At 42.4% G+C, this 12500-nt stretch overlaps 1 protein-coding gene across 1 annotated transcript in view; it reads right to left on the reverse strand.

The window, feature by feature from the left end:
- LOC145398103 (putative neural-cadherin 2) overlaps window positions 1-10771 on the reverse strand; it is a 78522-nt gene extending 67751 nt beyond the window's left edge. Inside the window, 6 exon segments of the mRNA XM_080271057.1 lie at window positions 1330-1507; window positions 2903-3031; window positions 4283-4447; window positions 6141-6256; window positions 6706-6825; window positions 10711-10771. Coding sequence (XP_080127183.1) covers window positions 1330-1507; window positions 2903-3031; window positions 4283-4447; window positions 6141-6256; window positions 6706-6825; window positions 10711-10771 — 769 coding nt within the window.
- Between the last annotated feature and the right edge of the window lie 1729 nt (window positions 10772-12500).

Below are 12500 nucleotides of genomic sequence, written 5' to 3' on the forward strand. Positions count from 1 at the left end.
CATTTATTCAGGTCTCTCTCTCTCTCTCTCTCTCTCTCTCTCTCTCTCTCTCTCTCTCAGTTCCTACTAATGTCGTTTTATCGTTTGTAAAAAGCTTACTGTTCTCCCCCCCTCTGTGTGTGTGTGTGTGTGTGTGCGTGTGTGTGTATGTGTGTGTGTGTGTGTGTGTGTGTGTGTGTGTGTGTGTGTGTGTGTGTGTGTGTGTGTGTGTGTGTGTGTGTGTGTGTGTCTTCTTCCATAATTTTTTCTGTTCCATATAAAATTTCGAAACACCTATTGTTACAGACAATTTGTATCAAGCCTTTGTTCCTCGTCTATGTATTGCTGTTATTTTTACTGCTCTCTCTCTCTCTCTCTCTCTCTCTCTCTCTATGCTTTTGTTTACTGATCACTTCAATCATTTCAGTTTGTCTTTCCTGTGACCCTCTCTCTCTCTCTCTCTCTCTCTCTAACCATTTCAGCTCCCAATGTATACTGCATTATCCGTCACCATCAATGTATACTGCATTATCCGTCACCATCAATGTATACTGCATTATCCGTCACCATCAATGTATACTGCATTATCCGTCACCATCAATGTATACTGCATCATCCGTCACCATCAATGTATACTGCATTATCCATCACCATCAATGTATACTGCATCATCCATCACCATCAATGTATACTGCATCATCCGTCACCATCAATGTATACTGCATCATCCATCACCATCAATGTATACTGCATCATCCGTCACCATCAATGTATACTGCATCATCCATCACCATCAATGTATACTGCATCATCCATCACCATCAATGTACACTGCATCATCCATCACCATCAATGTATACTGCATCATCCATCACCATCAATGTATACTGCATCATCCATCACCATCAATGTATACTGCATCATCCATCACCATCAATGTATACTGCATTATCCGTCACCATCAATGTATACTGCATTATCCATCACCATCAATGTATACTGCATTATCCGTCACCATCAATGTATACTGCATTATCCGTCACCATCAATGTATACTGCATCATCCATCACCATCAATGTATACTGCATCATCCATCACCATCAATGTATACTGCATTATCCATCGCCATCAATGTATACTGCATTATCCATCACCATCAATGTATACTGCATTATCCGTCACCATCAATGTATACTGCATCATCCGTCACCATCAATGTGTATGCATTATCCATCACCATCAATGTATACTGCATTATCCATCACCATCAATGTCTACTCATCCACCTCTGCATTATCCGTCACCATCAACGTATACTACATTTCCAATCTCCCTCACCGTATACTCACCCGCCTCTGCGTTTTCCATCACCGTCGCGTTGATGGTGACGTTGGGGAAGAAAGGAGCATTGTCGTTGATGTCCTTGACCGTGACGTGGACCGTGACCCGGGCCGTATGTACCGCGTCCGTGGCTGATACGACCAACTGCCACCTCGCTCGTCCGTACGGAGCATCGCGGTCGAGTGCCTGAAAAAAAAAAAGAAAAAGAAACAGTTAGGATTTTTTTTTATAGCATCTGATATTATTCTAAAAGAGAGAAAAAAAAATAGGTAGGATTTTCTTTGGGTCTGTTTGGTATTGTTCTGAAAAAAGAGAAACAAATTTAGAAAAGAAAAAAAATTGCTAGACGCTGTGTTGAGTTTGGCGTTATTCTAAAAAAAAAAAAAAAAAAAAAAAAAAAAAAAAAGGGGAAAAAGAGTAGGATGGATTTTTGCACTTTCTTTCTTTCTCTCTCTCTCTCTCTCTCTCTCTCTCTCTCTCTCTCTCTCTCTCTCTCTCTCTCGTAAACATGGCCAACTCCTTTCCATGCCCAGAGCGAAAACATATATTACTTGTGCCTTCAAAGCAGGTAATGTTGACCTAATTACCAGCAAGGCAGTGTTGGTTCAGGGGGCAGTGAAAGTGGCGGGAAAGACGCTGTCGATTATGGAGGCCTTCGAAATATGAGATAGGATGTTTTTTTCTTAGTAATTTACCATCAATCTTCTTTATCATTAGTGAAGCATTTATTTTTGAACAGAAACAAATGTGCACAGAACAGGATGATATAAATAAATAAAGATACATTTACCCAATATATAAATTCTGTCCGCCACTTACCATTTGAGTTGTTCTACCCACAACGTTCTCATCACAAGTCACACTGCCTCGGTAAAGATGAATACCTAGCCTTTAAAAATCTTAGGCTTGATTCTTCATTGACTGTCAGACCCGATAAAGTGCATGGTGTAGTTATTTTACACACACACACACACACACACACACACACACACACACACACACACACACACACACACACACACACACACACACAGATAGATAGACAGAGAGAGACGCCAAAACAGGAAGGGGAAACGAAATGTATATGAAAACTGGGCAAACTTTGATGTGGAACGAGGGTAATGATGACGTTTAAATATGACAAGTAAACATAATTTGATGAAAGAACTGGAAGCAATAATACTGTCAGACTGAATGAAAAAGCAAACATCGCTAAATTTGCAGTAAAAAATAAAAAAGGCGATACCAAAAACTTTAAAAGGATCCAAAAAAGAGAATAACTACATGACAGACCGTTTTACTGATCTCTTGTACTTTGTGCATTGTACGGATGGCACAGTCTGCTGGTGTGGGGAGTGGAGATATAAAGGCTACTTCGTGAGGTATAAAATAAATGGATATAACAAAAAAAACGACGAATTAGGCGTGAAAACGACTAAGACACTGAAAATAATGGATGGTATCTTTCACAAACATTCTTCTACACTAACGTCTTCACCTTCCTCTCTCTCTCTATTATATCTATCCATCTCTCTATCTATCTATCTGTCTATCTACCTGCCTATCTATCTATCTACGTACCCTAAGGAGGTGTAGTTGTCCTGTTGAAGGGGTGACGGAGAAGTAAGGATTCGGCTCAGACACCCCATCACCCTCTAGTGTATACGTGAGTTTACCTTCATCGCTGGCATCTCCATCCCTCGCCGACACCTGGAGGTTGAGAGATAAGACACCTGTATTCTCATTAAGCTCCCTAACACCTTTTCCTAAGCGATTTATCTTCCCTATTACATCTTACTGTCCATCGCTGGCTGATACCTGGAGATAAGGGAGATAAGAGATAAGAGACCCGTATTCTCATTAAGGAAGCTCCCTAACACCTTTTCCTAAGCGATTTATCTTGCCTATTACACCTTACTGCCAGATACAGACATGAGTGGATTAGTATTAAGATGAATTTTTGAGAGAATATGGAAGTGAAGAGACGTGGAGATGTGTGTGTGTGTGTGTGTGTGTGTGTGTGTGTGTGTGTGTGTGTGTGTGTGTGTGTGTGTGTGTGTGTGAGAGAGAGAGAGAGAGAGAGAGAGAGAGAGAGAGAGAGAGAGAGAGAGAGAGAAATTTAACCTACACATAAAAGCCACAAACGTAACTGAGACTGTATTGAAGATATCAAAGGAGTGACCGCAACATCTATTCCTTGGCGACTTATTTAGCATTTAACACTAACATTCCCTTTATCTTTATAGTTTTATATTATTCTTATCGTTTTAAATCTACACAATCAACAACATACTGTAAACAAAAATACTGGGGTGTCATGTGGAGAATAATTCGGTAAGGAAGAGGTGTTACGAGAAAAAAAAAATGTTCGGGTGTTATGTGGAGAATAATTCGGTAAGGAAGAGGTGTTACGGGGGAAAAAATATTGAGCGTTATATGGAGAATAATTCGGTAAGGAAGAGGTGTTACTGGAACCCCTAATTACTGGAACCCCTAATTACTGGAAGCCTAATTACTGGAACCCCTAATTACTGGAACCCTAATTACTGGAACCCCTAATTACTGGAACCCTAATTACTGGAACCCCTAATTACTGGAACCCTAATTACTGGAACCCTAATTACTGGAACCCTAATTACTAGAACCCTAATTACTAGAACCCTAATTACTGGAACCCTAATTACTGGAACCCCTAATTACTAGAACCCTAATTACTGGAACCCTAATTACTGGAACCCTAATTACTGGAACCCCTAATTACTGGAACCCTAATTACTGGAACCCCTAATTACTGGAACCCCTAATTACTGGAACCCCTAATTACTGGAACCCTAATTACTGGAACCCCTAATTACTGAAGGGCACATAAGTAACGTCCGTGGTTATTAGGATGGGAGAAAAGGGGGTGTAATGTGGAGAATAAATCGCTAAAGAAGAGGCGTTAAGGGCCCTAATTCTCACCTCAAGGACGAGCTTGGGCAGGAATCGGTCGTCCTCCTCGGTGACCTGCGTCTGGAGTAAGGACGAGGGGAAGACAGGCGGCAGGTCATTCTCGTCACTCACCCTCACCGTCACCTGCACGAACGCCCTCTCCTCCCCCGCCAGGCCCGCCACTATAATCTCGTACTGCGCGAGAAATGGCGAGAGTCAGAAGTTCAAAAATAAAAATCCTGAGGTAAAAATGTGATTAGAATTTTGTGTTTTGTTTATTTCTTTATTTTGGATAGTTTAGATATTGTAAACACGTAATTTCACTGTGATCTCGTACTGGGCGAGAAATGGCGAGACTCAGAAGTTCAAAAATAAAAATCCTACAGTAAAAGAAGATTAGAATTAACTTTTTAAAATATTCTCTGCGTTATTGTATCTATTATTTTATCTATATATATTTTTGGACAATTTAGATATTGTAAACACGTAATTTCACTGTGATCTCGTACTGGGCGAGAAATAGCGAGACTCAGAAGTTTACAAATTAAAATCCTACAGTAATAAAATGATAAGAATTTGCTTTATTTCTATTTTGTGCGTGTTTTATTGTATTTATTATTTAATCTATTTATTTTCTTGGACAGTTGAGATAATGTAAACAATATCACTAAGATCTCGTACTGCGCGAGAAATGGCGAGACTCAGTGGTTGCAAGAATAAAAATGCTACGATAAAAGCTTGACTAGATTTTTAAATATATTTTGTATATTGCATTTATGGATTTTTTAATATTTTGTTTTATTTTATTCCCTGTGATGTGGGTGTTGTTGAGCAGGAGGAGGAGGAGCAGGAGGAGGAGGAGGAGGAGGAGGAAGAGGAGGAGGAGGAAGAGGAGGAGGAGGAGGAGGAGGTGACGACGATGATGATGAAGAAAGCGAAGAAAAAGATGAAGACGTAGAAGAAAATGGAATAAACAGGCGTCGAAAAAAGATATAAAAAAAAAGACGACGAAGAGAGAGAGAGAGAGAGAGAGAGAGAGAGAGAGAGAGAGAGAGAGAGAGAGAGAGAGAGAGAATGACCTAAAAAAGATATAATTAAAGAACAGGGCTCCTCGTAGATTTACATTTAATAAACCACAGGACCAATTATCTTCCTAATGACCCTCGTCTTCATTCCTATCTCTCCAAACTAAACATTCTCGGCATCCTTCTATTGACGGAGATGAAAATAAGATAGTGAGAGAGATAGTGATGAGAGAGACAGCAAGAGAGATAGAAAATGAGAGACAGTGATACAGGGAGGTAATGATAAAGGTTTATTGATAAGAGATGGCCATAGAGATAAGGGAGATAGTGATAGAGATAAGAGATAGGGATAGAGATAAGAGATAGAGGTAGAGATAAGAGATAGTGATAGAGATAAGAGATAGTGATAGAGATAAGAGAGTGATAGAGATAAGAGATAGTGATAGAGATAAGAGATAGTGATAGAGATAAGAGATAGTGGTAGAGATAAGAGATAGTGGTAGAGATAAGAGATAGTGATAGAGATAAGAGATAGTGATAGAGATAAGAGATAGTGATAGAGATAAGAGATAGTGATAGAGATAAGAGATAGTGATAGAGATAAGAGATAGAGGTAGAGATAAGAGATAGTGATAGAGATAAGAGAGATAGTGAGAGATAAGAGATAGTGATAGAGATAAGAGATAGAGGTAGAGATAAGAGATAGTGATAGAGATAAGAGATAGTGATAGAGATAAGAGATAGTGAGAGATAAGAGATAGTGGTAGAGATAAGAGATAGTGATAGAGATAAGAGATAGTGATAGAGATAAGAGGCAGTGGTAGAGATAGTGAGAGATAAGAGAGATAGAGAGAGGTACTTACGGTGTGCTTCGTCTCGTAATCCAAGGGTGCGGTAAGGGTGAGGTGACCACTAAAGGCACCTACGACAAACAACCCTCCTGCCGCTCCACTCACCACGCTGTACATCACTGCCATACCTGAGGGAGTAGTAGTAGTAGTAGTAGTAGTAGTAGTAGTAGTAACAGTAATAGTAATAGTAATAATGATAATAATAATAATAACAAAAATAATAAATCATCATCATCATCATAATCATCATTAATACCATTTTTTTATTATTATTATTATTATTATTATTATTATTATTATTAGCAGTAGTAGTAGTAGTAGCAGTATCAATATTATCAAGTCTTTATCAAATTCTGTAACAAACAACAGGTTAGAATGGAATACGTTAGACTACTTTTGGGCAGGTAGGGTAGGGTAGGTAGGGCAGGGTAGGGTAGGGTAGGGTAGGGTAGGGTAGGGTAGGGTAGGGTAGGGTAGGAAAGGGTACGATAGGGCAGGGTAGGGTAGGGTAGGGTAAGGCTGAGCAATAAGGTACGGTAAGGAAAAGTAATGCAATAAAACTCATAAAATCACTTACTAGACGTGTTTGTAGCTGCCTGTAGAGTGAGTAGTAACACGGGTGCTGTGTTTTCCCTCACCATGACCTCGTACAGCGGCTGAGAGAAAGCCAGGTTACCCACGGCGGTCAGGTGAGTCACTGGAATGAGGAGAATAAGTCGCTGAGAGGAAGGGAATGAGTCACTGAAAGAAATAAGTCGGTTAAGGGAAGGAAATGAGTCACTGAAAGAATGAGTCACTGAAAGGAAGGGAATGAGTTACTGAAGAAGAATGAGTCACTGAGAGGAAGGAAATGAGTCACTAAAAGAATGAGTCACTTAAAGGAAAGAACTAAGTCGCTGAGAGGAAGGAAATGAGTCACTGAATCAGAAGGAGAAAAACTATATATGGTTCAAGCCACAGCGGGAGTGGGAGGGCGCTGGGGGACGTGTGTGTGTGTGTGTGTGTGTGTGTGTGTGTGTGTGTGTGTGTGTGTGTGTGTGTGTGTGTGTGTGTGTGTGTGTGTGTGTGTGTCCCTAGAATTGCCTAGAAATTAAGAAAGTCAACAGAAAAATTTTTAAACAAGAATTTCCACAATACTTCGAGCTGGGAAGTCACTTGAGGTTGATATAAAGCTGTATTTTTCACCTTGAGTAACAGAAGCGGAAAGTGCGGGAGTATGAGGGGTGGCAGTGTGTGGTGGGGCAGTGTGAGGGGTGGTAGTGTGTGGCAGGGTAGTGTAAGGGGTGGTAGTGTGTGGTGGGAGTGTGAGGGATGGGAGTAAAGGGAGTGGTAGTGTATGAGAAAGGTGTGGGAGTGTGTGGTGTGGATGTGTGTGTAGTATGTGGTGTGGCAGTGAATGGTGTGGCAGTGTGTGGTATGGAAGTGTGTGGTATGGGAGTATGGGGAATGGTAGTGTGTGGTGTGAGAAAGTTGTGGGAGTGTGTAGTGTGGCAGTATGAAGTCTGGCAGTGTCAGACGTGACAGTATAGCCCCCTCAAAACACACACACACACACACACACACACACACACACTACGAAGCGAGCCTACAGAAGCGAGTTTACCCAAAGCAACACAAAATTTCTGAACCTAGCAGCACACTCGACGCAGACGTAAGGACAATATTTTTCAGTTTAAGGGACCTCCATTCTCCCCCAGCTTCTCACAAGACCTCCTCTCGCTGTCACTCTCACTTGACCTCGCTCCTGTCTTCCTCCTCTTCACCGCCAACGCTCAGGGGTCACATTTTCTTCCTTATTCTTCGTCTTCCTCTTCCTCTTGTCTTCGGTTTTGCGTGTGTTCAGGTTTCTGCTCCGTGTACTCACCTTATTTCTCTATTCCTTGTCTTTACCCCCGTCTTCTTTTTCTTCACTGTCAATGCTCTGGGGTCGTATTTTCTTCCTATTTCTTCGTCCTTCCTTCATCTTGTCTTGGAGTTCAGTCTATGTGTTTTCTTTGCGCAGTTCGTTGCATTTTCTTCCTGTCTATTTCCTACCTCCGTCTTCTTTCTCATAACCACCACTATTTTGAGATCTTGTTTTTCCTCTCTACACTTCATCCCTTTGTCCTCTTGGTTGTCATTCTGTGCTCTCTTTCTATATTTTCCCCTGTTGCTCTCTTCCTATATTTTCCCTGTTGCTCTCTTCCTTTATTTTCCCTGTTGCTCTCTTTCTATATTTTCCCTGTTGCTCTCTTTCTATATTTTCCCTGTTGCTCTCTTTCTATATTTTCCCTGTTGCTCTCTTCCTATATTTTCCCTGTTGCTCTCTTCCTTTATATTTCCCTGTTGCTCTCTTTCCTTTGAGCTTTTTCCTTGACTTTGTGGTATATTATCTCCCCCCCCTCCTCCTCCTCCTCTCTCTCTCTCTCTCTCTCTCTCTCTCTCTCTCATTTGATTAATCTTAGGGTAAGAATGCATAGTTTCTCTGTCTGTCTGTCTGTGTCTGTCTCTGTCTCTGTCCGTCTGTCTGTCTGTCTCTCTCAAAGCTACCCTTCTTCCTTCCCGCATTCCTCACCCACTCACGCGATCACCTCTCACGGCGTGCACACTCAACCTCGCTTCTGCCTTCTTTTCTTTCACCAACAATTTCCTGAGATGCTTTTGTCCCTCTTCCTTCCTCGTCTCTGTCTTCCTTCTCCCCAGGTGCTAGAGAGGGAAGCCTTCACGTGGTGGCCCCGATATAACCAGGCGGCTCCACTGCCCGGTTATACAAACATCCTTCAACTCCCTCCCTATCCCCGCAAAAGGAGGATGGTGGAATGAAGAGGGATTATTTCAGCCTGCAGTCCACTGGGATCACGTTTCAGATGAACCTGGGGCTGCAACAACAACAATACCTACTACTACTACTACTATTACTACTACTACTCTTACTACTACTACTACTACTACTACTACTGCTGCTGCTACTACTACTACTACTACAATTACTACTGCTACTATTACTGCTGCTGCTGCTGCTGCTGCTGCTGCTTCTGCTGCTGCTACTGCTACTACTACTACTGCCACTACTACTATTTTTTCAATCACCTTGCATTTGAGTATTATGTTGTGAAGATCTGCACCAGCCTTGCTAATACAGTTCACCATTTGGAGTTGTAATGTGAAGGTTAACACTAACCCTCATATTACAATCCGCTGGCCCCAAGCACGCCAACGACTCTACTTACTATCTACTACATCTACTACTACTACTGCCACCATCTTTGCCTTCTTTTCTTTTGTTCCCTCATTCCATTTCTCTTCCTCGGTCTTCTTCTTCTCCTTCACCCTCTGCTTTATACTGCCTTCTCAATCTTCGTCTACGTCTTACTGTTTACTTGGCTTTCGTTGTGGTGTATTGTCTCGCTTCTCTCTCTCTCTCTCTCTCTCTCTCTCCCTACTTGAAATGCCACTTGTCTCTTAATTACTCCTGCCATCTCTCTCTGTCTCTCTCTCTCTCTCTCTCTCTCTCTCCAGGAGGGTGAGAGATGTGAACATTGAGGACGAGGGCATAGAGTGTGACCTCTGCGATAAAGGACTGACTAAAGGCTGCTAGAGATCGAGCAGCGTGGAGAGCCGACATTAAGTGACCAAGGACGACGCACGCAAGCATGTTGGAGCTTTTGTAAACGAAGGAACGAAAGCGAAGGAAGGAGGGAAAGAAAGAAAGAAGGAAGGAAGGAAGGAAGGTTGGAAAGAAGGAAGGGAAGATGAAAGAAAGGAAGGAAGAAAGAAGAAGGCAGGAAGGAAGGAAGGAAGGAAGGAAGAAAGGGAGGAGGAAAAGGATCACAGGAAGAAATGGGGAAGAATGGAAGGAAGGAAGGAAAGGAGGAAGGAAGGAAAAAAGAACAAAAGGAAGGAAAGAAGGAGTGAAAAAAAGGAAGGAAGGAAGGAAGGAAGGAAAGAAGGAAGGAAGGAACGGACAAACCAATCAATCAATCAACCATCCAACCATCCATCCAACCATCCATCCATCCAACCATCCATCCAACCATCCATCCAACCAACCATCCAACCATCCATCCATCCATCCATCCAACCAACCATCCATCCAACCATCCAACCACCCAAAAGAATGACGGTGAAGTGGTTAATGTAGAATACAGTCCCCGCAAAATTTCATTAGCATAAAAGATGTCGACGGTAAAACGAATTAATCTGCAACCCTTCCAAGTGCAATTATCCTCATTTTCTATTTTTTATTTTGGGACGAAGGTGTTTCATTTCACATCGTATACAAACACAGGGTAGTCCATATATAGCGCTGCCCTTTCACTCCATAGGGCCATTTCTCGTTTGCCGTAGGGAGGGCTTGGTTAGGGTTGTTAGTGTCTACCTTGCATCATTTATTCAAACACAAACTATATTTAAATCACTTCCATATCACGAACCACATAAATAACATACAAAACAATATCGACGTGCCGTTACCCAAAATAAACCAGTAAAGAGAAAGTGTTGCGCATCCCCCCTAAGCCAGGAGCGATACGGTGTGGGTAAATGTGGGGGGAATGAGCGTGTGGAAAGCTGTGTGGAATAGGTGATAAGCTCTATGCCGTACTCTGATGCCGCGCCGCTGCCTGGGGGAAGGTTGCTGTTTTCTTAAAGTCGCAGGAACACATGCGTTCTCCCAAGCCTGTCTTTACGTGGCTGTTTTCTTTTTACAGAAGAAGGAAAAACAAATTAAGAAAAATCCATACACTCGATTACAGGTGTCCTCAGTTCATAAAAATCTGTAACAGTTGGACTTGAACAGCTGTAGTTTGAAATCTGGGGGAAACTATTCTTCTGGGAAAGTGAGTTTCAAAGAGATGCAGTTCGGGGAATGAAAGAATTCTGATAGGCAGACGTTGTATAATATGGCTGTGTGACATTCCAGTCATGAGCGCTGCCAGATGCCTGTGTAGCACGAGGGAAGGTGTGGAAAGTTGGCAGGATGGATGCAACTTCGTCTGAGTATTTGCCATAAAAATATCTGTTCTGACAAATTCGGTTCCTATTAGACAAAACCGATTTTGATCAGACAAAAATCTGTCCTGTTCGAACATAACCTGTCCTGCTCGGAAAAAACTTGTCCAGTCTGGACAAAACCGGTTTTGATAAAACCAAACCGGTTTTGATTGGACAAAACCTGTCCGGTGCGGACTAAATTGGTTCGTTTCAGACAAAACCAACTCGGTTTGAACCAAACGGTTTCAGTTAGGGCAAAACCGGTCATTGGTTTTGCTCTTCCCTCTCATCATCACCAATACTTCTTTGATATACTTGCCGCCACCGCCTTGCATCCATAACCATCCGCCAATATCCGTAACCATCCGTCAATATCCGTCTATCTTCCGTCTACATCCGTCAATATCCGTCAATATCCGTCTATCATCCGTCTGTCCCTGCCAATGCTGAGTCGGATGAACTGTGGTAGGATTGGGCGAGTTAATCTTCAGGGGACAGAGTTGATGGTCTGGGGTGTATTATATTAGAGAGAGAGAGAGAGAGAGAGAGAGAGAGAGAGAGAGAGAGAGAGAGAGAGGCTACCTATTATCTACCGCATAATCTATTGTTCTGGCACAAAGGGAAAGGACGTAAGGGGGACAGAGTTAGTCAATGCTCTCTCTCTCCATCACGGAACAACACGATAGATAGATAGACAGATAGATAGATAGGTAGACTGGTATGCTCGCTGGGAAGATGAGTAGATGGGTAGATAGATACATATAGGTAGGCGGGTAGGTAGGTAGGTAGGTAGGAAGATGGAGAGGTAAGTAGATATATAAGTATTGGTAGACAGGTAGGTAGGCAGGTAGGTAGGTAGGTAGGCACAGTAGGTAGGACGATGGAGAGAGAGGTAGATAAATACATACAGGTAGGTAGGTAGGTAGGTAGGTAGCAAGGTAGGTAGGTAAGAAGGTAGGTAGGTAGGTAAGTGGGTAGGAAGGAAGGAAGGAAGGAAGGAAGGAAGGTAGGTAGGTAGGTAGGTAGGTAGGCAGGTTGGTAGGTAGGTAGGCAGGTAAGTAGGTAGGTAGGTAGGCACAGTAGGTAGGACCATGGAGAGAGAGGTAGATAAATACATATAGGTAGGTAGGTAGGTAGGTAAGTAGGTAGGTAGGTAGGTAGGTGGATAGGTAGGTAGGTAGGCAGAAAGACAAGCACACACACATCAATATAGACAGACACAGGCAGATACAGAAAGGTAAACAGACAGACAGACAGACAGACAGACAGTACATTCACCACAGCCTAAGCACGCGTCACTCTCACAGGCCATATCCGGGGGGGGGGGGTATGGTCGATGTTGTCAATATGTCAACTCCAAATGGGACAAACAGAGTGAGTGGTAGGTAGGTAGGTAGGTAG

The sequence above is a fragment of the Coenobita brevimanus genome, chromosome 44, assembly GCF_032717465.1.
Source record: "Coenobita brevimanus isolate Jiangsu-jjx chromosome 44, ASM3271746v2, whole genome shotgun sequence".
In the NCBI taxonomy this organism is placed as follows: Eukaryota; Metazoa; Arthropoda; class Malacostraca; order Decapoda; family Coenobitidae; genus Coenobita; species Coenobita brevimanus.